We start from the raw sequence: 26,332 nt of genomic DNA on the forward strand, positions 1-26,332 counted from the left end.
TCCTCGACTTGCGAGCTTGGCAATTGAGGATAGCCGTAGGATCTTCTTCATAAGTCAAACTCTCTTTAACACTTATGTACTTGGCAGAGACAATGAGAGATGGATTTCCCACACATTTCCTCAACATGGACACGTGAAAGACGGGATGTATTGCTAGGTACATCTAGCTCGTAAGCTACTTGTTCAAAAAGATTTCTAATTCAAACTTAATAATAAACTGTAAAAGATGCATTTGTTTACTTAACAATAATTACAGATTCAAACTTGCTTTAAAATATTTGTGCACTTATTTCTTTCCAAATAGTCCATCATAATTTAGGCATATTTTATACTCCCTCCGTCCCATTTTATATGACACCGTTTGACTTGGCACGATCTTTAAGAAAAAAAGGAAGACTTTTGAAACTTGTGGTCTAAAACAACAACATACCAGTTCCTACAAAGTGGGGTTTGGGAAGGGTAAAGTGTACACAGTCCATACCACTACCTCTGCTGAAGTAGAGAGGCGGTTTTCGATAGACCCTCAGCTCACGACAATAGTATAATAAACAACAACAACAACAAACCCAATGTATTTCCACAAAGTGGGGTCGGGGGGGGGGGTGAAATGTACGCAGTCCATACCACTACCTCCGGAGAGGTAGCAAGGCTGTTTCTCATTATGAGATAACACACCGCTAGATAATAAAAAAATCAAGGCATCGACAGCGTAATACTATAAATTCAATTCGAGATCACAAACATCATCAAAACACTACGAACAAGAAACTACAGGAATAAATACAAACAAAGCACTCCTCTCTACTATTACGAACGTACTCTTATCCACTAACCCTCAACCCTAATTCGCGTCCTCCACACCTTTTCATCAAGGGTCATATCCTCCATAAGCTGTAATTGCTCCATGTCATATCTTATCACCTCACTCCAATATTTCTTCGACCTATCTCTATCCCGCCTAAAATCATCCATAGCCAGCTCCTCTGATACAAGTCATATGGCCACCCTAATTTTTGAAGACATAATTGGAGGGCATCACTTAAAGGCTCAAGACTTGTTCACCTCGAGGGCACAAGAATATGCAAGGAAGACCCGTTTTGAGCACAAACAAGGTCGTGTGTGGAGGATTGCTTGGAGCATCGAAGAGTTAAGGACTCACGGTTTTGGATAACACTTAATGGGTCACGGTTTGATCATCTTTATTAAGGGTATTTTGGACACTTCATTGGGTTCAAATACACTCCATGGCCACCCTTCCCTTTAAGGTCATTGTTGTCATTTTATCTTATCTTGTAATAGAATATAAATAGAACATTTTAGGTCTTTTCTCTTTGGTTGTTCATTGATGTAAGACTTGAAACATGAAACACCTTTAGTTGTAGGGCTTGGAATAGCCACCACACCGAAATGAGGGTAACTAGTGTGGATATCACTTGTGTTGCAATGTTGGCTTGAGACGTCGGTGTTTAGAGGAGGTAAAGTTCCTCTTGTGTCAATGTAGGAGATAAGTTTATTGTTGTGTGTAGTGTTAAGGGTCCAAGAGTGTCCATTCTTGGGTTCTTAAGATTATACCTTCATGTGGTCTATCTATCTATCCTTTGTTTTGTTGTAATCGTTGTTTCTTGTTCTTGTTAATGTAACCCGTGAGGTGTTGTTATTGTTACCACCTTGTTGTTGTTCATCTTGTCTTCATATTGTTTGTTGCTAAATCTAGTTTGGGTGGCTGCCTTGGTGTTAAATCTCACCCTTATATCTCGTTATTGTGTTGTATTGTTGAATCTGAGTGTGGTCTTCAAAAGGGTCCTTGGATCTTTGATCTTGTGGACTAATTTTGAAGTGTGTTTCGTGTTGTCCTTGTAATTCTTGTATCATCCTCACACCTCCGTACTGGAGCATCCGTGCCCCTCCTCATCACATGCCCGAACACATCGATCTCAATGTCCTCATCTCCGCCACCTTCAACTTTTGAATGTGGGAGTTCTTAACTGGCCAATATTTCGCTCCATACCACATAGCCGGTCGGATTGTCATTCCGTAGAACTTATCTTTAAGCTTAGGAGACACCTTCTTGTCACACAAGATTCCCGAAGCGAGCCTCCACTTCAACCTCCCTGCACCAATGCGGTGCACGACATCCTCGTCAATCTCTCCATTCCCCTGAATCATAGCTGCAAAATACTTGAAATTATCCCTTTTCCAAATGGCCTGAGAATCCAGTTCCACTATTACGTCAGCCTCATGCATCGAATCATTGAACTTACATTCCAAGTACTCTGTCTTAGTCCGGCTCAACCTAAACCCTTTAGACTCTAGGGTCTGTCGACAAACCTCCAACTTATCATTTCATTTAGGGTAAAAGAAGTATTTTAAAGTTAAATCATTTCTAATTATAGTGATGTGACATTCTTTTTCTGGTGGACGAAAAAGAAAAGGGAGCTACATAAAATGGGACGGAGGGAGTAACTCTATTTTTTGAGAAAATGGTCAAATACCCCCCAAACCTTTACCCCAAATCCTAACTACACACTTATACTTTGAGAAGGTCCTATGACCCCCCTGAACTATTTTAAAATGAAATTATTACCCCTCTAACGCTGACATGGCAAGAGAGTGTGTTTCACTCTCTTTAAAGAGAGTGAGAACGAAAATATTTTATTAAAAATTTATTTTTAATATTTTTTTAAATAAATATAAATAATTTTAATTATTATTTTTCTTTCTTCTTTTTCTTCTTCTTCCATTCTTCTTGTTCTCCAATTCTTCTTCTTCAATGGCATCCAAGAATGGCAATTAATTTTTTTTTTTCTTCTTCTTCAATGGCATCTAAGAACCCATCAATGCCAATTAGTTTTTTTTTTCTTTTTCTTCTTTTTCTTCTTCAATTTTTCTTCTTCTTCAATGGCATCCAAAAACCCATCAATGACAATTAATTTTTTTTCTTCTTCTTCTTCAATGGCATCCAAGAACTCATCAATGACATTTCTTTTTATTCTTCTTCTTCAATGGCATCCAAGAACTTGAATTACGTGAGAATGTTGAATCAATTCAGATTGGAAAATAAAGTCACCAGAATTTTGAATTTTCCAGCGCCATCACTGTCGTGGCGCCATCATTGTCGCGACGCCGTTTTGTGAAAATCGAATATTTTTTGAACATTAATTGTTGATTTGATTTTGATAAGATTACATATCGTGTGAATTCCATATGATTCATTATGCCATTGAAGAAGAATAGAAGAAGAAGAGGAAGAAGAAGAATAAGATGAGGATGACGTGGCATGACGTGGAATTAATTTTTTATAGTAAAAAAATGATATATGATGTGGAATTACGTGGCATGACACGTGGCAGCGCGTGTAGACCACAAATCAAAATAAAATCTGGGTATGAGTTTTTAAAGGGGTATATATTCCACTTTAAAATAGTTCAGGGGGTAATAATTTCATTTTAAAATAGTTCAGGGGGGTCATAAGACCCTCTCATAGTATAAGTGTATAGTTGGGATTTGGGGTAAAGGTTTGGGGGGGGGGTATTTGACCATTTTCTCCTATTTTTTTATATCTGAATTATTTTTAGCCGAATCTCCGCACCCATATTCGTACCTAAGTCTATATCCCCGAATCTATAAATTTAGAGCATGTATTTGCACCTGTATTGGACACCCACACTTGAGTCCGAGCAACTTAGGCTGAGTCTAATAAACACGCTTCGTAAGCATTAATGTTAAATTGGTACTTTAAATGAAGGGAAAAAGGTTAGGTTTACCTCTCTTCTTCCAAAGATTGTTTAGGTAAAGAAATGAATGGTGGGGCGTAACTCAATTCCAAAGGTTAGTCACGAGGGAATAATTACCCAAGACCATATAAGGAGACCATCCATTCGTTTTTCATCCGGTATGGGACTCTTCAACACCATATCTCATGCCAGGACTAGAGATATGGAGTGTGGAGAATTTACTATGGGGGCCTAACATCGAACAAGAATTGGGATGAGTCCTCTGTAACCATGTAAAGAAATGGATGTTGTGCCTAACTCAACCCCAAAAGCTAGCTCACGAGTAGAGCATTTTCTGAGACCATATAAGGAGACAACCTATCCCTTTTACCTCCGACATGGGACTCTTGAACGGTTTTCATTGCACATAAACAAATATACCCTTATCGTTGCCATACTTATCACATATGGCCCTATTCCTGACAAAGGTCCACTGTGACAAAGACCCAACTATCAAGGCCCTACATTTAGGTGAGGTGGATGCTACATGGCGTGTCAACTCACCATCCTAATCCTATATGACCCCCGCTCCGTATACCTTATTTTCCCCTTCCATTTCCCCTTCACCACCAGTCAAAGTCGCCAACATCTCCACCACACTGGTATTCAGGAAAATTGTACAAATTATGACTTTTGAATATCAGCTCTAAGTTCACATATTATAGTTAATTCTTGAATGGACTAAAATTCTATAAAAATGGATGCCTTGACACATGTATCTCCTGATTATCAATGTCAGAAATTAAGTTCGGTTAATCATAGACTTCTAGAGTTGTCCTCAGTTCTAGCAACTACTTCATCACATGTTTCATTTCCAAGAAAAAAAGATAACATTTAGCAGATTCTTAGTTTTGGCCATGGCTGATTTGAAGACAATCACTGTTCTTGTTACAGGAGCTGGTGGCTGATTCAATAAATTTTCCATTTTGCCCTTTTGGGGTTTCTTGATTTTTATACAGTCGTTCACCCCCCTCTCCCCTCCACCCTCTTCTTTTTATTCTTTTTAATGTTTTCAATTGAGTGGTCATTGAATTGTGTTTGGTTGTGGGTTTCTCTTTTTTGGAAGTAAGAAGGGTTTTAGTAAATTTATTATGTACTCTTTATTTTCTGAAAATTTTAAATGGTTTTTCCCGTTCTACACTAGTTATGTTGTTGATTTTTCCCTTTCCGTTAGTTTTGGTTTAAGATGGGTGTCTGGGTGGTTCTTGACTTGGGAAAGACGATGGTGAGGTAGCACACCATGTGGCGTCAACTTCACCCATATGTCAGGCCATTTAGGATTCGATAGCTGGGTCCTTGCCATGATGGACCTCTGTTAGAATAGGGCATATGTGACAAGTTTGGTAATGGTAGGGGTATGTTTTATCACAAAGTATAACGGGGGTTAAATTTAGACAATATTTGAAAGTAGAGGGGTAAATTTGATTCATTTCCGTAAAAGGAACGCAAAATGTATAAAAGGCATTCACCTTTTCCCCTTAAAAAAGTCTTGGGCTAGTTTTATGGCAGCACATACTTTCCACCGAAGAGGTGATTATAAATTCTAAAAGAGTACAAAGTATGTGAAATATCTACTACATACAGTATCTTCCTCATTAATGTCTGCTAATTCCAGAATTTTAATATGGTTAACAGCGATATCATGCTTACTTCATATATGAAGTTGACGCGTGGACCATCATTGCTGCAGGTTTGTGTATTGTACTACTTTCCTGTTTTGTTTGGCATTGCAGCTTATTCTGTGCCTAAAAAGATCTCTCTGAACATAGCACCTTTTTCTGGTCATTGCCTACCACTACAAATTTCCTGCAGATTTATCTTTTCTTTCTAGGCTGACAAGCCTTGTGGTGCATTGATTTTTATTATGACCAAGTAAAATTGCAGAGGGTTATGGTGGATACCAATGTTGCAATGAGTATAAAGGTTGACAACAGTAGACACAGAGATACTCTGTTATTTTCATCTCATTGTTCACTTGCCTGTTAACTTACAGGTTCAGTTAAATCAGTTTAAGTAATTTATTAAAGAGGCAAAATGGTCTGATGGACCCTTGTACTTGTCCTGATTTGTATTCTAGACCCTCCTACTCAATTCTTTGTCAATTGAACCCCTTAAACTCAATAAAACACAATATTTTAAACCCTTTTGACCATTGACCAAGCATACATGGCATTGGCGTTGTTGAGCTGGAAACACGTGTGTTTGCACGTGTTTTAGAGCGAGTGAGTCAATATTTTACATTTAAAAAATTTAAAAATAGTACATTTAATAAAGTTTAAAAAGGTTTAAAGAAGACTCTTATCTTCATCAATTCCCTCTGCCACCACAACCCACCCCACCCTATACCTCCAACGTTCTTCTTCATCTCCACATCTAACTCTCTTCTTCTTCTTAACGCTTCCCCCCTCCCTTCGTTCTGAACTTGCCTTGCACTCCTCTCCCTCCAAAAAAACAACTAATTCCATGAGTAATTTTTAAATTTCCTTTTAAATTTTTTAGATTCTGAAAAAGTTAAGATCATTGTTTGTGTTAGTTGGATTCAAAGAGGAAGTATGGATATGGATATAATGGTGGGTATTGAATAATTAAAAAACTCCATTAATAAGCTTAAAAAAGCTTGAAGAAAAGCAAATGGGTCTTGTGAATTTGTGAAATCAATCCAAAATTGTAATTGGAGTTTGCATTTATGAACATATAATCTAAATTTCAAGTCAAATATGAAAAAAATTCCACTTATTTAGCATGAACTTTATGCTCTTTTTATGAGCAAATATGGAAGGAGGGGACAGTACGGTGGAGGCTCAGCAGCGGGGTTGGGGTTGTTTGTGGGTTGTCGGAATTCCACGGATCCTTTGCCGGAGAAGACAAAAGAGAAAGGTGGAGATAGTGTGGTTGTGGGAGGTGGAAGAAACGAGCGAATAGTAGTTTATTTTAAAAAATAAATTAAAATTATTACTTTTTGGTTTAATATTTTTGGTTAATAATTTAAAATGTTTGATAAAAATAATAATGACATGACACTAATTTTTGGTTAATTTGTTATTTTTAATTTTTAAATAATCGCGGAGAAGAATTTTTTTTTAAAAATATTTTTTTAATTTATTATTATTTTTTATTTAATATTATTGATTAATAATTTTGAAATTAATTAATAAAGATATTATGACATGTCATTGATTTATGTGACGTGGATATGACATGGATATGATGTGAAATTTCTTAGGGAGAGTGAGCCACACACATGGTCATAAGGGTTTATAATCTTGTATTTTGATAGATTGAAGGGTTCAGATGACAAAAGGCCAAGTAGAATTGTCCACTTTACAAACTCGGACAAGTAAAAGTGTCTAGTAGAGCATTTTGCCTATTAAAGATGGTACCCTCCTTTTCAATTTATGTGACACACTTTCTATTGCATACTTCCCAAAATGTTGGTTATTAATCCATTACGGAACCTTCACAGTTTTCAAGAATTGAAGTATAAACTTTGTTCTGATGTTTTTTCTATCATACTCATCAACCATTAGGTTAGTAATTTTATTGTACCATCAACAACAACAACAACAACAACAACATGGCCAGTAAAATCCATTTTATTGTACCATCACTAATGTAACTTATAATTCAAACTAAAACCTTAAAATTTGTTCCAAGTTAAATGCCGTCATAAAAAATGAAACAACAGGCGTAAGTATTCAGTCATTTTATTTGCTTGAATAAATTTTTAGGATTAGGGGAGAATAAAGATGAAAAGTGTGTTGTTATAAGCTTGCTCAACAAATAATCTCTTGCATGGTTGTACAACCCCCTTTTTCATTTTGAGGGGCTCACGAGCTTGAAATTATTTCTGGCACTGCTGGAAACTTCTGTTGACCATGTTTTACCCTCTGAAACATAGATAAAAGGAAAATAAAACCAAAAAGCAAAATCAATGAACGAGGAGTTGACTACATGGTGAACTCAGATACGGTATTTGTAAATGTTAAAATTATTTCTTGGATAGGGGCAAAAATCTTTTAAGCAGGCTGGCCTTTGATTATTTTCTACCATTGAAAGACAATTGTTCCTAGTCCATAAAGAGCATATCCTGCATATGATATATTGGTAATGATCTTAGCGAAATCATATTTTCAGTCTTAAATTTGCTGGAAATCATATTTCATTATTAAATGAGAAAAACAGTTTTTATTTCACAGCCTACTATAAGTCGTTTGCGCACCCGAAGGGTAGCGGCTGCGGGTTCCCTTGTCATAAAAAAATAATAATTTCACAGCCTAATTGTTGGCATTTACTGGAAAAAATTTCAGATTGGGCAGCTATTTTGGCATGCTTAATGACCATAAAGGGATTATTGCATGAAGCAAATTATTGTAAGAGGTGGCTATGGTCTTCGTGCTGCATTGGCATGATAGTGGCAGTGTTTTGGTTGCATCATATGCTAAGGTGAGCTGCTAATCAGAAAAAGCTTTTATTTTATTCTAATTATGGCGTTTAACAACCACTTTTGGGATATGAAACTATCTAAACCACTGAAATTGAGAGAGTAACCAAGTGGAGACATAATTTGCGTATTACATTCCTACAAATAAGCTACCACCTTAGTAGATAGCCCCTTGTCCACTACATTTGTAATAGTTCCAGTTTTTTTTTCTTTTAATGACCACTCCCTTATTTGACAACTAGTTTTTGGGCATGCATTTTGTGCGTGTACCCCAATCAATGAGTATACAATTCAAAAAATTACATAAATATTATTAAACGTTATGTTTGTGTTATGAAAATGATCAATGTTTTTCGGGTAAGGGTCTAAAATGCTCTTGAACTATGAGATTCGGTACAGTATTACCCTCCGTTTACCTATCGGCCCAAAAATGCGCTCAATGAATCTTAAGACATCCGAGCAAAATGGATTGTCCTAGGAGATTTTAATGCTATATATAAGGAGGATGATAAATATAATGGAAGCCCAACAATTGATCTAGAAACGAGAGATATTGCAAACTATATAAAGGAGGCAAGTTTGAATGAGATTAAATCCTAAGTTGCTCGAACTCGGGTGCGGGTGTAGAGTCGGATTCGTCAAAATTTAAATTTTAAGATTCGGGGGTGCGAATCCGAGTATGGATACGGGTGAGGGGATTCGGCTGAGGACATAACCCTAGATAGGAAGGTGTGGAGGTCGCAGATAAGGGTAGAAGGCTAATGCAGGTGTGTGGGTTGTAGCTTGCAGTCTGGAGAGTCTTGTGTAGCCGGGTTAGTAAGCCTAGGTCTGTGTTCATAGGGTCCTTGTTATGGGAGTGTAGGTTATTACTAGGTGGGTGCACTAGGTCTTATGTCTTAGTACCTATTTTCTTATTCCGTGTCGCCCTTTTGTCTCGTATTTCATATTTCTCTGATGTCTATTTTATTATTTCTTATTCCTGATTTTCTATTATGTTTTCCATCCCTTTGTTTACTGTTCTCTACTTTGAGCCGGGGGTCTATCGGAAATAGCCTCTCTACTTCCTCGAAGGTAGCGGTATGGACTGCGTATATCTTACCCTCCCCAGACCCCACTCTTGTGGGAATACACTGGGTATGTTGTTGTATAGAGTTATAAAAATATTCTAAAAATCCGCTATTGAACAAAAACAAGAAAGCATCCCAACTTAAAGTATTAATTCAAAACTAACAGAACAAAAACTATTGTCTACTATCAAGTTACTTAAGTTACCTACTCTTTCGCATCTTCTTCAACTTCTTCCAAATCTTCAAATTCTTCCTCAAAGACCATACCATCTAATTGAGGTTCTTCTATTGATAGCTCAATTAAACTATTAATTGTCTCGTTAACATCAAATTGATCTCCGCCTAAATAAATTAAAAATAATAGATATATTAAAGGTTTTTTTAAATAAAGAGAGAAAATTATCATGCAAAAGAAATAATTGAGGAAAATAATAAAGAAAATGTAGACACATCTACATCCCAATACTTGCTCGACCCATTTATATATTTCTCTTTATTGCGAGATAGCAACCGTAGATTATAATGTACAAACACTAAATATTCGGCTCTTGAAGTTGCTAACTTATTTCTCTTGATGTTGTGAATGAAAGAATACGTTCTCCAATTTCTTTCACAATAAGAGGAAGAAGCCGGTTGAGTAAACTACTTGATAGCTAATTGTTGCAAAATTGGAGTCAAGACACCATGACCCCACCAAGAATGAGGATCTTCATACAACATAGCTTCAATCACACGAGGCTCACCAAAATAACCAACCCTCGCTACAAAATTTTCCATACTGCAATGAGACCATGGTTCAAGATAGTATTTGGGAACCAAAGAATGTGCCATACAATGTAGAGGGGTATTGCTTTTGTTCCACCTAGCCATAAGAACACCGTGAATAGAATAAAAAAAGTTTGATTGGTCGGAAATGAGATCTTTCCCCTCATGCTCAAAGATTATTTTCTTAACATTCTCAATCATTGAATCCCACAGATTATAAATGATTTTATTTCACGAGTTTTGGCTTCAATTCCCTTATCCACCTTATAATTCTTCCATTCATCATCAATGACCATCTTCTCTAAAGAAAATTTTGCTTTGCGAACATGCATAATAATGTATGAGGCAAATCTTATTTCACCAACTTTCAATAAATACAAATCTGAATGCTTTTGAAAAATCGTATGTCCCATGCCATGATTCACAACAAAGTTCTTCAAATTACGCACTTCACTAAGTAACTCTGAGATCTATTTGCAATTAGTAAAGTGAGACAATTTATCAGACGGTTGGCACATACTTTTCAAAGCTAGATTCAAATAATGAACAACACAAGGAGTCCGAAAATATTCGAGTAAATTTTTCCCATAGTACCGACAAGTTTCATATTACTTGCATTATCTGTAATAACTTGAACAATATTATTTGAACGTATTTTTACTATTGCTTCAATAAACAAATTAGCAATATATTCTCCATCCTTCGTGATCCCACTAGAATTTATTGAATTTAAAAACATTGGACCCTCATTAGATGCCATTATATTGATCAAGACAGCGAGGATGCCTGAAGCTTGGAGGTTGAGTATGATGATTCCGTTGTATAAGAATAAGGGTGATATTTAGGATTGTAATAATTATAGGGGTATCAAGTTGGTGAGTCACACTATGAAGGTTTGGGAGAGGGTGGTAGAGTTGAGGTTGCGTAGGATTGTTACTATTTTTGAAAATCAGTTCGGATTTATGCCAGGACGCTCGACTACTGAAGCCATCCATCTAGTTAGGAGACTGGTGGAGCAGTATAGGGAAAGGAAGAAGGATTTGCACATGGTGTTTATCGACTTAGAGAAGGCCTATGATAGAGCTCTCCCAGAGAGGTTCTTTGGAGGTGTCTGGAGGTTAGAGGTGTACCTATGGTGTATGTTAGAGTAATTAAGGATATGTACGACGGAGCCAAGACTCAGGCTAGGACTGGGGGAGGGGACTCAGTACTTTCCCGTCTTGATGGGGTTACACCAAGGATTGACACTTAGTCCTTTTTTTTGCCTTGGTGATGGATGTTTTAACGCGACAAATTCAAGGCGAGGTGCCTTACTGTTTGCTTTTTTGCGGATGTTGTCTTGATTGATGAGACACGTAGTGGAGTTAATGCTAAATTGGAGGTTTGGAGGCAAACCTCGAGTCTAAAGGGTTTAGGTTGAGTGGGTCCAAGACAGAATAATTGGAGTGTAAGTTCAGCGAGGTCTCTCATGAGTCCGATGTGGTTGTTAAGCTTGATACTCATTCTATCACTAAGAGAGATAATTTTAAGTATCTGAGGTCTATGATTCAGGGGAATAGATAGATTGACGAAGATATCACTTATCGAATCAGGTTAGGGTGGATGAACTGGAGGCTCTCGCCTCCAGAATCTTGTGTGACAAAAAGGTACTTCCTGAACTTGAAGACAAGTTCTATAGAGTGGTGGTTAGACCGGCTTTGTTGTATGGGGTGGAGTGTTGGTCTGTTAAGAAGGCCCACATCGGAAAGATGAGGGTGATGGAGATGAGAATGCTTCGGTGAATGTGCGGGTGTACTAGGAAAGATAGGATTAGAAATGAAGTTATTCGAGATAAGGTGAGAGTGATTTCGGTGGAAGCCAAGTTGAGGGAAGCGAGGTTGAGATGGTTTGGTCACGTGACGAGGAGGGACATTGATGCCCCAGTGCGGAGGTGTGAGAGGTTGGCTAGGGATGGTTTCAAGCGAGGTAGAGTTGGACCGAAGAAATATTGGAGGGAGACGATTAGACATGACATGGAGCAACTACAACTTACCGAGGACATGACCCTTTATAGGAAGTTGTGGAGGAGGTGGATTAGGGTAGAAGGTTAGTATGGGTTTAGGATGTTGTATCATTTGTTGTATTGCTTGGTGTATTTTGTATATGGTATTATTGGATGTGTTGATTTCTATTGTATCTTGTCCTTTTACTATTTCCAGTCTAGATTGTTTTATTTTGAGCTAGGGTCTATCGGAAACAATCTCTCTCTCACATTAGAGGTAGTGGTATGGACTGCGTACACTTACCCTCCCCAAATCTCACTTGGTGGGAATATACTAGGTGTGTTGTTGTCATCTTTTAGTGTCAAACCATCTGTCCGAACAAATCAATCCTTTCTTTTCCATGTATCCTTAATTGGTTGCAACTTTCTATTAATGTGAGTCTTTTCTTGAGGCAAAAAAGTTGTTCTCAACCTATTATATGATGGGGGAATATAACCGGGAATGGAATTTTCAGCTAAAAACTTCGAATATTTTTTGAAGTACGAAGAATTTGCAAAATTGAATGATAAATCTGATGCGTAGAACATTCTAGCTGCTAATTTGTCAGTAACATTCCTCTCATGGATGTCGAAAGATTTTCCTATAGCTCCGCTTTCTGAACTCTTTTTTTTTTTTTTTTTTTTTAATGTTGAAGTATATTAGTGCCCTCCGGAAGAGATATATAATCAATTTTTTTTCTTGAATCAACTTGAATTAAAGATTTTTTCTTTTCAGCTTGTTTGTGCTCCATCTTCAAAGTTCTTAATGTATCACCTTGAACTTCGCTACATATTTGAACTCCATGACCTGATAATCTTAAGAGATGTGCTTTAACTCTATTATATGATCCAATAACCTGTTTATTGCAATAGTTACATGACCACGTTCTATTTCCACCACCATTGGGAGCAGTTGAAATTACTTTTACATGATTCCGTAATGGCTTGTCATCAAAATCTACTCCTACAGTTTTTGTTGGTCTCATAGGACATTTCCCTGACTACCCGATGCAGATGATGCAATTTTTTTATTTTTTTTTCATTCCGTGTTCGATACCCGCATTGGAGTCCGACTAATATGGATTCGCGCCGAATAGGGTCCCATTCGGGGTGTAGCGCTCCCTACTAAAGATTTTTCCATACCCAGGGCTCAAACCTGAGACGTCTGGTTAAGAGAGGCAGATGATGCCATATTATTTGATAAAAATAATCGAGTTTTTTGGGTTAAATTTTTTTCTTTGACAGAGGTTCTATTTATAATGTTATTGATGAAGACAATTTTAGACTTTTCCAATTTTAAACCGATTTATTTTTCCTTGATACATAGGGATTAGGATTTGTTTTTAGTTACTTTACTATTTTTAGTTACTTTTGCCATTGGTTTTACTTTTCAATTAGGAGTAGTATTAGTATTACGAATTTCTTTAACTTACATATATTTACCAAAAAAAAACTTAAATATAATTAGGAGTACTTTTTTAATACTAGGTAATTGCTGTAAAAAAATAATAATGACGACAATCAAATTAAAGCACTGAATCGATCCAAATGAACCTACATGTTTCTTTTAAATATATTAACGCCGTCACCATCTACTATTTCCACCTCAGTGTCGATCATCAGTTTCTTCCCTATATGTTGTCGTCACACATCAACAATGCACATCGACAACCGACATGTCTCTGTTTCTTCCTAAGCACAGCGCAACGCCGTCTCTGTTTGTCAACTTTACAGTTGCCGGTAAAAAAGTCGTTTGAAATTTTTCCAGGTAAGTCGCCAATTTGTTATCCAATGTTTCCCCGCAAATTTCTTCTTGAATTTGGTCTATGTATTCAAAATCGATTGACCGAATCGGAGACGACGACAGCACCCGTACCTGCGTCAGTCTCGTGTCGAGACGGGTTCGGCAGCAAAACCTCCAAGTTGGAGCTACATAGATTAAATCTATTAGAAGAATCTTTACGTGGTCTAATGGTTAGGTACAAAGCAGAATTGATAGAGCATTTGGTAATATACAATGGGTGCTCAATTGGCCTCACATAAAGGTCCATATCATGAATAATCATTTTCCATTTCACTCACGACTGAGCTTTAGAGTTGATAAACAAGAGAATGGGAGAGAATTAAATTATCTAGCTAATCACCCAGATTTTGAGTAGCTTATTGCATATTGTTAGAACAGGAGTTGCAGAGCATCTCATAAATAAAAACCCAATGTGGTAGTGTCAACTCTTGCCTATGAGGCGTAACTTCGGAAAGTGGGTTTTTATAATTCGATAAAGAATCATACTTATTCAAATGTTCCTGCTACTCGGGTCAAAGCGTAAGCTATGCTTTCGGCTACTGGACTTCCGCCATCTAGGGTGCAACATTCAGGCTGCTTCGCCTAGAAGCACGACGCTTGTATTGCTCTCCCATAACCCCGTTTTCATGGTTTAGGTTGCTCCTAATTCGCTCGCTGCTACTACAGGTATCACTTTTGTTTTCTTTTTCTTTGGCTACTAAGATGTTGTTCGCTAGGTTGTCTCTTGCCTGCCAATGGATTCAGCAGCAGTTCGAAAGGTTGCCCTATTCGGGAATCTCCGGACCTATGCTTATTTTCAACTCCCTAAAGCATTTCTTCGATTACTACGCCCTTCTTCGTCTCTGGGTGCCTAGGTATCCATCGTAAGCCTTTCCTTGTTTGAACCTCGCCCTTTACTTTTAAGGCTATGCCATCCCAAGGTGGTGCTAAATGGATGGATCTTATCAACATACATGAATGATTAATCATAGATCGAACCACCGAATCGAAAAAATTGGGTGCTATTATAAAGCTTTGTATCGGCTAAGTTCACGAGTTGGAGATAAACGGACTCGAACCGCTGACATCCGTCGCAGGGTAAACCACCGCCTCTCAGGTCCCCTGACTGATTCTACCATAGAGGCCAACGATAGATAATAAACCCCCCTCCCCCAACATAGCTTACAACTTTTATCGTATTGTGCTCTTTAAAGAGCAACTCTTCTCAAAATCTCACTCAAAAGGTGCTGAGTTGGAATCCCATTCTAACTAAGGATTCTTGTGGTTCTGGAGGATCCAACTACAGAAGAATCAGGAACAAAGGGCTTTCCCCTCTTTACGCTCGACTCTTTGGTCTTAAAAACGTTGGTTTTATGAATGAGTCATTGCCTTTCTACGACCCTGACTGCCCAACCTGAGAGCAGACATCTAATACGTTCCACTTATTGAACGGTGTTCTATGGTCGGTCCGTGACCTGGATGCTGAAGGCGTCCTTTGGGTGATCTCGTAGTTCCTATGGGGTGGAGATGATGGGGTCGGTCCATGGATTTTCCTTCCTTTTCTTTTGCCGCATTTCGCTAAAGGGTTGAAGGGAGATAGGGCATCAAGCTGTTCGCAAGGGTCAACTTGATCCTCTTCCCAGAGATCTCAGATGAGGGAACCTTGGGAGAGAGGCCGACTCCAACCGCAACATTGTCATCTTATCGTATTATTATCCTGTTGTCACGTTTGAGTTCTTTCCATCCATAAATCGATTTTCTTCCCTACGAGTTATAGTTTCAATAAGAATACTAGTTCTTATTGTTCAGATATTATGATATGAATATACCACATCAATTCGTTATGTATGGATGATGCAATTCCATAGATACAAAGACAATTACAATAGACTTATTGGAGGATCCCATTGGCGTGCATCCAGTAGGAATTGAACCTACGAGTTCGCCAATTATGAGTTAGGCGCTTTAACCATTTAGCCATGGATGCGTAGCGGGGATCCTCATACATAGTGAATAACCAAATTCCAATTGAAATGAAATCTGTAGGATAAATCAATGCAATTTAGGAGGAATATAATGAAATGTACAATACTTGAACACTGTCCATTTTTTATTATTCTCTTTACCAAACATATGCGGATCGAATCACAATCTTATATATAAGAACAAAAGATCTTTCTTGATCAATCCCTTTGCACCTCATTTTTCAAGAAAAAGGAATATCCGTTTCAAGTTTGAATTTGTTCAATTGGAATCTGGGTTCTTCTACCTCATATTTATTTAATATGAATATTTTCCCTTTCTTTTTTATATCATTCCTTAAGTCCCATAGGTTTGATCATGTAGAATTTGACCCATTTTCTCATTGAAAGAAAGGGTATGAAATAAATTAGATTGATAAAAGTACCATCTGAAATCTTCGTTTTTTCCCCTTCCCCGATCCTTGTCCCATAGGTACAGTGTTTGAATCAATAGAGAACCCTTTCTTCTGTATGATTCGATATTATTCCATTCCAAATCCTTCTTGATTACCTCCCAAGGAAAATCTCAAATTTGGATCCCAAATTGACGGGTTAGTGTGAGCTTATCCATGCAGTTATGCACTCTTTGAATAGGAATTTGTTTTTTGAAAGATCCCGGCTTTCATACTTTGGTAGGTCTCCGAGATTCTTTCGATGACCTATGTTGAAGGGATATCTATCTAATCCGATCGATTGCGTAAAGCCCGCACTAGCAACGGAACCAGGGAAAGTATACAGAAAAGACAATTCTTTTCTGTTATATTACTCCCTCCGTTTCATAATAAGTGAATCGTTGGAATATTTTTTATGTTTCAAAATAAATGAATGGTTCACAATTCAAGGTAGATGGTGAAAATGTTTTTCAAATTTACCCTTCGTTAAATGTGCATTGGGAGTGATGTATCATGTGTCTTTGCTCTTTGAAGAGGGTAAAAATGGTAAAACATGATAAATTCATGTCTTGGCATTTTTTTTCTTAATATGTGTGTCAAAATCCAACTATTAACTTATTGTGAAACGAAGGGAGTAGTATTTTCTATTATATTAGATATATTAATATATTAGATATAGACTATTATATTCGATTAGTATTAGTTAGTGATCCGACTTAGTGAGTCCTTTCTTCCGTGATGAACTGTTGGCACCAGTCTTACATTTTGTCTTTGTGGACCAAAGAGAAAAGGGGCTCGGTGGGAAGAGGAGTGTACCATGAGAGAAGCAAGGAGGTCAACCTCTTTCAAATATACAACATGGATTCTGACAATATAGCTGGACTCTCATGTCGATCCGAATGAATCATCCTTTCCATGGAGGTAAATCTTTGCCTGCTAGGCTAGAGGATAGCAAGTTCCAAATTCTGTCTTGGTAGGACATATATTTCTATTACTATGAAATTCATAAATGAATTAGTTAATGGTAGGGTTACCATTATCATTTTCGTAGTGGCGAATCTTTTATGTGTTCCTAAGAAAAGGAATTTGTCCATTTTTCGGGGTCTCAAAGGGACGTGGAAACGCATAAGAACTTTTGAATGGAAAAGAGATGTAACTCCAGTTCGTTCCTTCGGAATTGGTAGTTCAATCCTATTTCCGACAGGGGCAGTTGACAATTAAATCCAATTTTGATATTTATTTTCATATCCCCATAATAGTGCGAAAAGAAGGCCAGACTCCAAGTTGTTCGAGAATAGTGGCGTTAAGTTTCTCGACCCTTTGACTTAGGATTAGTCAGTTTATTTCTCGATAGGGCGGGGAATGGATATAACTCAGCGGTAGAGTGTCACCTTGATGTGGTGGAAGTTAGTACTTGGAGCCTAATTATCCCTATGCCCAATGTGAGTTTTTCTTGTTGGATTTGCTCCCTCGCCGTCATTCAATGAGAATGGATAAGAGGCTCGTAGGATTGACGTGAGGGGGCAGGGATGTCTATATTTCTGGGAGCAAACTCGGGGCGAATATGAAGCGCATGGATACAAGTTATGCCTTGGAATGAAAGACAATTCCGAATCCACTTTGTCTACAAACAAGGAAACTAAAAGTAATGCAACTATGAATTTCATGAAAAGTTCGATCCTGACTCAGGATGAACGTTGGCGGCATGCTTTACACATGCAATTCGGATGGAAACACGGGAAACGATGTTTCCAGTGGCGGATGGGTAAGTAACGTGTAAGAATCTGCCCTTCGGAGGGGAACAATAGTTGGAAACGATTGCTAATACCCCGTAGGTTGAGGAGTAAAAGGAGGGATCCGCCCATGGAGGGGCTTGCGTCTAATTAGCTAGTTGGTGAGGCAATAACTTACTAAGGCGATGATCAGTAGTTGGTTCGAGAGGATGATTAGCAAAGCTGGGACTGAGACACAACCCAGACTCCTACGTGAGGTAGCAGTGGGGAATTTTCCTCAATGGGCGAAAGCCTGACGGAGCAATGCCATGTGGAGGTACCACTGGAAATGTCATACAAACACAATGGTGGCAAACAATGCCTGACTATGTGTGGAAGGAAAGAGACAAGGTTTTGAAGGAATCGACAACTCAATACTCAATATTAAGATGACTGTTTGCAACGACAACAACAACAAACAACCTAGTGTATTCCCACAAAGTGGAGTCTGGGAAGGGTAGAAGTGTACGCAGTCCATACCGCTTCCTCAGCTGAAGTAGAGGCTGAGGCTGTTTCCGATAGACCTTCGGCTCAGGACAGATAACCAATATAATAAAACATAAAAGCAAACAACAAACAAGGGGTGGCATACCGCTAGATAATAAAGAAAACAAGACACCCACAAAGTAATATTATAAACTTGCTATATAAAATCATAAACATCACCAAAACACAATTAACAAGAGGCTAAAAGTCACTAGAAGCACCAATACAAACCGAGCACTTTCCTACTATTACGAACGTACTCCTACCTATTAGCCCTCTACCCTAATCCGTGTCCTCCGCACCTTCCTATCAAGGGTCATGTCTTCCGTAAGCTGTAATTGCCCCATGTCTTGCCTAATCACCTACCTCAAGCTGTAATTGCCCCATGTCTTGCCTAATCACCTACCTCCAATATTTCTTTAGCCTACCTCTACCTTGCCTAAAACTATCCATAGCTAGCCTTTCACACCTCCGAACTGAAGCCCACGCCTCTCCTCATCACATGTCCAAAGCAACGCAACCTCACTTCTCGCTTCTTGTCCTCTACCGAAGCCACACCCACCTTCTCCCGAAGGAACCAACAACTCAATACAAAACATTAAGATGACTGTTTGCTCTCGTTAGAATATGAGTAGGAATAAGAATATTATATAGAATCCTACTTGAAAAAGGATTGTAATGTCAGTGTCTTAGTTGGAAAAGGAGTCTAATGTAGTGTCTTCAAATAAGATCTCAATGTAATAATTTAAAAACAACAACAACAACAACAACAAACCCAGTGTATTCCCACTTAGTGGGGTCTGGGGGGGGGTAAGATGTACGCAGTCCATACCTCTACCTCTGATGAAGTAGAAAGGCTGTTTCCGAAAGATCCCCGGCTCAAGTCACGAGATATCACACAAACATATAGTACAGCACAGCAGCAGATGACATAACATAGATACGGCACCCATAGGGAATATAAAACAGAGTAAAGCAGGAATGCAGGAATAATAAAGCAGAGGAAAGCACACAGATTCGTAATAAACATGGAACACGGAACACGAAACACTGAATACAGAATCATAACAGGAATACACCCCCACCTATTAATTCCCTACACTAGCGACCCGAACTGGCCCTAATCCTCTGCCGTAATTCGCATCTTCCAGCCCTTCCTATCTAGGGTCATGTCCTCGGTGAGCTGTAACTGTTCCATGTCCCGCCTAATCACCTCACCCCAGTACTTCTTCGGTCTACCTCTACCCCGTCTAAAACCATCCAACGCTAGCCTCTCACACCTACGGACCGGGGCATCCATGCCCCTCCTCTTCACGTGTCCGAACCATCTCAATCGTGCTTCCCGCATCTTACACTCCACTGAAGTCACACCAACCTTCTCCCGGATAGTCTCATTCCGAACTCTATCCCCTCGGGTCAGTCCACACATCCAGCGCAACATCCGCATTTCTGCCACCTTCATTTTTTGGATGTGGGAGTTCTTAACTAGCCAACACTCCGCTCCATACAGCAAGGCCGGACGGACTACCACCCTATAGAATTTGCCTTTAAGCTTGGGCGGCACCTTCTTATCACACAGCACCCCCGATGCGAGTTTCCACTTCATCCATCCCGCCCCAATACGGTGCGAGACATCCTCGTCAATCTCACCGTTACTCTGGATCACGGACCCGAGATACTTGAACTTATCCCTCTTCCCTACCTCCTGTGCTTCTAGCCTCACTACTACCTCATTCTCCCGCCTCACGTCATTAAACTTACATTCCACATACTCTGTCTTGGTTCTGCTCACCCTGAACCCTTTAGACTCCAGAGTTTGCCTCCACAACTCTAATTTGTCATTCACACCCCCTCGAGTCTCATCTATCAGGACTACATCGTCTGCAAAAAGCATACACCACGGCACCTCCCCTTGGATACGCCGCGTCAACACATCCATTACTAACGCAAACAAAAAGGGACTAAGAGTAGATCCCTGATGCAATCCTGTCAGGACAGTGAAATGCTCTGAGTCTCCTTATATTTCTCACATGGTATCAGATCATTGGTGCGAAAAGTATCGTTGTGCATCATTCCAGCGAAATCAGGCGTCACTAAGCAAATTTTCCGGTGATCTTGTCAGTCAGTTCCTTATTTTTCAAAAACCAGCCCACCACCAGGTTCGGAACTTTTTGGCAACAGAACCCCTGTCAGATCCGCTGAAAAAAAATACTGCACACGCCGCCTGAAGCAGATTTTCGGCGAGTGCGTCAGATCCATGCGCTAGCACGTCAGCAGTTTTTGGCCCCTTTTTTCGGCAGGTTCTCTTTCTAATAGGGTCACCTCTTCAATCCGAGTCTGCCATGTAGTTATTTCTTGATTCCGATCAAGTTTCGATAGTCAGTTTCTAGAGCAAATCTCCTGTGGTCATGCCTTAATAATTGTAATTTACTGGATTTAGGTTTTAAGGGTGGCTGTTAACTTGGTCCAATCATTATCGTAAGAATAAAGGTGTTGGTTTTATATTAGAACAGTTGGATTGAGTATTTTCCAACGATAAGTGGCTAGAGCTATACCCTAACTCTAAGGTAATCCATTTACCAAAAACTCATTCCGATCATACACCCTTCCTTATATCCATTACAAAGCATATTGGGCGTAGGGGTCCAAAACCCTTTAGATTGGAAACTTACTGGATAAAACATCCTGATTTTTAAAATATTGTTAGAACATGTTGCCATCACAAAGATTTTTTAGAAGCTACTAATGACTTTAGAGAAATAGCCATGGATTGGAGTAAAAACACCTTTGGGGATTATTTTCGTAAGAAAAAAACTATGTTAGCCTATCTTGGTGGCATCCAACGCTCACCCGCCTACCCGTATAGTACTTACCTCCAAAACTTAAAATCCTTCCTCTCCCAGGAATATAATTCTCTCCTACGAGTTGAGGAGGATTACTGGCATTTAAGATCTCGTATAAATTGGCTTAATGACGGGGATGCTAATACAAAATTTTTCCACATGTCTGTCTTAAATCGTCATCGTACCAATCAAATTTCTTATTTCAAGGATGATAACAATAACTGGATTACCTCTCATGACCGTATTATCCACCATACTCTAAATTATTTTCAAGCATGTTTTACCACGGATTATAACTCTACCAATAGGACCCACATTAAAAATTCTACCTGTAGCTTCCACCGTGTTGATTTTCCCTCCTGGATAGGCCTTTGCAAGAGTATGAAATATATAATGCTATATTCTCGTTCAAGCCCTTCAAAGCCCTAGGTCCAGACGGTTTTCACCCGTATTTTTACCAACACCACTGGCAAATTGTTCGTCCAAGTGTTTTGGAATGCTGTCATCGCATCTTCACACTCAAACCATGCCAGATTCTCTAAATACCACCTACCTTTATCTTATCCCGAAGTTTAATAACGCCAACCTTTTAAAAAAATTTGACCCATTGGTTTGTGTAATACTATGTATAAAGTTGTTACGAAAATTATAGCAAACCGTATCAAACCCTTTCTACTGGATCTTATAAGGCCACAACAAACCCATTTTCTCAAAGGTCGGAGAGCGTGCGATAATGCTGTCCTTGTCCAGGAAATTTATAACCATGTAAATAAGACCACTGCCAAAGCAGGCTCCTTTATGCTAAAATTGGACCTTGAAAAGGCCTTTGATCACCTTGAATGGTCCTTTGAGTATGGAATCTTTCGTTTCTTTAAGTTTCCCAAAAACATTACTTCCCTAATTATGAGTTGTATCACAACCAGTAGTATTTCAATCCTTGTTAATGGCTTCCACACCTCTTTTTTCGAGGTTAACCCAACGTTCATACATGATCAAGGAATTATAACCCTCAAAATGGGTGAAAACCAAGCTAATTTGGGGCTAAAATCAAGCCCTCAAGCTATTTGGGTTTTGGGTAATCGTGAATATAGATGTTAATCAAGCTCCCAAGTCACCCACAAGACTCAATTTTGAGTTATCATACTCATTTAGGGTTTTTGGCTCTCAAGAATGAGCGAGAAATGACCTAAACGCGGCCTAAGGGGTCTTTTCATACCCATGCCAGGTGTTCAGGTATAGCTATCGCACACCCAGGTGTGCAGTTATACCTGAACACCATGGCGATTTTTTTTATACACATTCTTGAGTGCAGGAGCAGGTATGGCGATCGCCATGCTCCTTGGTGCGATCACACGACTTGCTGTCATCTGAAACTTAAAAAATTTTCAAGTTTCCGCCAATGCCTTGGTATTCCCTCAGAGTTCGATATATGCAAATAAACTATGTAATCTCACTAAATTCGACGTTTCGGACGCAATGGCGAAGTCGGATTTTCCATCCGGGGTCGTTTCAACCAAATGTGGGTCATATTTCTAATTTTTCAGCTTTCCCATCAATAGGTCGAAATGAGCTCGGGTGCATCGGGATCCGAACCAAAGGTTTACCTAGCCTAAAATCGTTATTTCAGAGCTGCTGGTGCAGTTCGAATTTGCATCCGAGATTGTTTTACTGAAGTTTTCGCTCAGTGGCTATTTGGAACTAGCGAAGACTTCAAAACAAGAAATTGGCTCTAAAAATCAAACGAACTGCCTGTCAATCGAACGGTCAGTCCCAGTAAGTCATAAATGACTTGGGGAAGTTATGGATAAACTCTAACATCAAAAATATGAAAAATGACGTGGAGGGTCATTATATATCCACTACTAAAAGGATTTTCGTCCCCGAAAGTCAATGGATAGAATGATCTCAAAAGCTCGAAAGGATGAGGTACTGGGCCTGCATCTTCAAGCATGGCTTCCCAGATAAGCGAGAACACTTGGGATTTTGCCACAGGTATCCCTTCTTCAATCAGCTCTCTCACTTCACTTTAAAACAGCCAAAACTCAACTTTAACCACTAACAGGCCTACAACTGAATCGAAGAAGGCTGATGCACGCAAATCTGAACCACAAAACACTAATACCATCTCGATATCCGCCCAAACCAACAAAGGCTCATCCAAGCCAAGACCTACCCAAACCATGAGTCATCACCAACTCCAAATCCAAATATAACCTTCTTTTATGAATCCAAATTTGCTATCTACTCCAAACTAGGAGGAAAATCATTGGAGTCTCGTCTGCGCAATCTCATCGTAGAAAACTCAAAGAACTCAAAGAATTGAAGCTAATCCGCTGAAAGTCTATACGACAAACACAAGAATAAGCTCATAAGGCGCTATCTGGGATGGAGATAATCAAAGAATACAATCAATGCCAATGCTACCACTAGTCCGGATGGCAACCAAGACTGAAACCCAGAAGATCAAGGCATAACCATTCATCACTGAACGATTCGCTCCAGCTGTCTCATCAACAAAGAATAAAACCAAGCGGAAACCAACTCAATCATATTACTCTCACTAGTATATCATCCAAAATTCTCAAAGAAGACTGAACACTCGAGGTCAAAACTGAAGGAACTAATATCAGGTCCATGGGCTATCACCTGAACACTTATCAGCTATAATCCAACCAGAGTCGAGAAGATCGGATAGGTAACCACGGAGTATTCTTAACCAGCCTATAAATGAAATTCGAACTGAGAAAAATCTAAAACAAAGTTTGCACTCAAGCGTTACAACTTCAAGCTGTAATTCCAACATTAAGGCTGAACTGCTCGGTCTAAACTGCCTAAACCAAACCTGAAGACGGGTTGGCATTAATTCTCCAAATCTATCATAACTTCCAAATCGCCATTCTAAGGCATCAAATTCGAAATTGAGCCAACAAATTCAAACCAAGGTCAAATACTCACATAGACCATACATATTGAATCAGACATATTTGTACCTTATCATGTTGAGCCGAAATCGAAACATAGCCGGAGAACAAAATCACAATAGAGGGTAAATCACCTCCTGAAAACACAGGAATTTCACTCCATATGCGCTGGAGGGCATGAACTATCAAAGCATACTCAAGAACTCCCTAAGGTTGCAAACCACACTCGTAATGGCAAAAACTCTGGCAACGCGGAGAAATGCAACTTAAGTCGGAAACTAAGCAACCCAACACTCCATCTCGGCAAAGAATAGCCACGGTCACATGTCATCGAGGAGAAGCACTCTACCAAGCCTCATTAGGCCGAACAAACTCTGAAATGGGGATTTCCTCAATCCACCCATGTAGAACAATCATCAGTTGATCCATCCCTGAATCACATCCTCGAAGAAGAAAACATACCAATCTCGAAACCAAGGTCAAAGTCAAGACCACTACTAGAAAAATCAAACAACTCAAGACAAAGAATTTCCAACTTGCCAACTCAAGAAGCGATCACAGGAACTATCACCTGTCCCCAACTCTCTAACTCCATGGAAGACAAGAATCACATTACGATGAGAACGGGGCATCCAACTCCACACTTATGACAAGGGCAAACTATCACTAGGAGACGAACCCAACAAATCGATGAATCCAGGACATCTCGATATCAATATCAAATCACTATCTGGTGATGAAATAGCCACAAACGAAGAACAGACCCCAAACTGGTCAATCTCACAAACATTCTATATAGAAAGGGATAGCCAAAGCGAAAACCTTTGTAACCCAGGGGCAAGTCTAAGAGTCTCTAACTCAAGAACAAGCAATATAACTAAATTGCCAACTCTAGAACCATACAGAACCACAGAAGGTCAACTTACCTTCGATATCACAATACATTCCGAATTAATCTAATACAACTAACCAAGAGGGAAGACAATCAACCTCGCCTCGTTATAGTAAAAAAATCATCAAATTGGGCTATAGCTACTCAAGCCACCGAATAAGAATCGCAAGGAAATAGTATTCTAGCTAGATAACGCTAGTCTAAACAGCTGCCCAGCGAGGATCAATCACATCAAGTAATAACGTCATTAACATTAGACAATAATAGCAATAACAACAACAATATCTACATCCACATAATGAATAGGCGGTACTAAAATGAACATCAATATCATGTACCTCTCAAGGGCCACAATAAGGTCAATGTGCCAAGATAAATGGGACTTGAACCCAAATGCTACACCCACAGGGAGCAAATATCAATACAGACTCCCACTCCATCCACTACTAAAAGAAATAAACCACGGGGGTAGTCATATAATCATGAATTCAATAGCAAGGCACACAATAATCAACATGAACTCATCAAAGCATATAATCATCAATGGGTACGAAGACCCCAATACACACAATGAAAAGATAAATGCGGGAAATAAAAACACACCAATCAAATTCGCAACCACATGTCTGATGGATCTAAGGGAGAGTAAATTTGAACGGCTCCAAACTCGGACCGACCGACTGCATCCTCAATTGAGGCGCTAAGCACACTGTCTCTAATTAAAGGTGCTACAATCATCACGAGTTGATCTGAATGAGCTGAAAGACTAGTAACCCCACATCGGGAACACTCTCTAGACCAGTGACTGATCTCTCTGTAGTCGTGGCAAACTCCTGAAGCCCACATGGCGGGAACACAGACTGGGCCCAAATGGCTGGCCAACTGACGCCGAGAGCACTTTCTACTACTAATGTCTATCCTTCCCGCAATCATAGCTTGCCTCAAGAACTCTAGACTGGCGGGGAATTCAGGCTTTAGCCTGCTTGATCACTAACTCGCGGCTGGGGCACCCTCTGAACTAATGTCTCATTTCGCCACAACCTAGACAAACTCCTGGAATACTTCGTGGTACTGCCCCTCATAATTTGGAATGGTTGCTATGGCCTGAAGACCCATACCAAAAACTCCGCAAGGTCCGGTGAGAACTTTGCCCGCT

At 39.2% G+C, this 26,332-nt stretch overlaps 1 protein-coding gene across 2 annotated transcripts in view; it reads left to right on the forward strand.

The window, feature by feature from the left end:
- LOC107839005 overlaps positions 1 to 26,332 on the forward strand; it is a 46,425-nt gene that overhangs the window by 11,069 nt on the left and 9,024 nt on the right. For both annotated transcript variants that reach the window (XM_016682332.2, XM_016682333.2), the window contains exons 4-5: positions 5,409 to 5,463; positions 8,081 to 8,216. In XM_016682332.2, coding sequence (XP_016537818.1) covers positions 5,409 to 5,463; positions 8,081 to 8,216 — 191 coding nt within the window. The remainder of the gene's footprint in view (positions 1 to 5,408; positions 5,464 to 8,080; positions 8,217 to 26,332) is intronic.

The sequence above is a fragment of the Capsicum annuum genome, chromosome 8 (genome assembly GCF_002878395.1).
Source record: "Capsicum annuum cultivar UCD-10X-F1 chromosome 8, UCD10Xv1.1, whole genome shotgun sequence".
Taxonomy (NCBI): domain Eukaryota; kingdom Viridiplantae; phylum Streptophyta; class Magnoliopsida; order Solanales; family Solanaceae; genus Capsicum; species Capsicum annuum.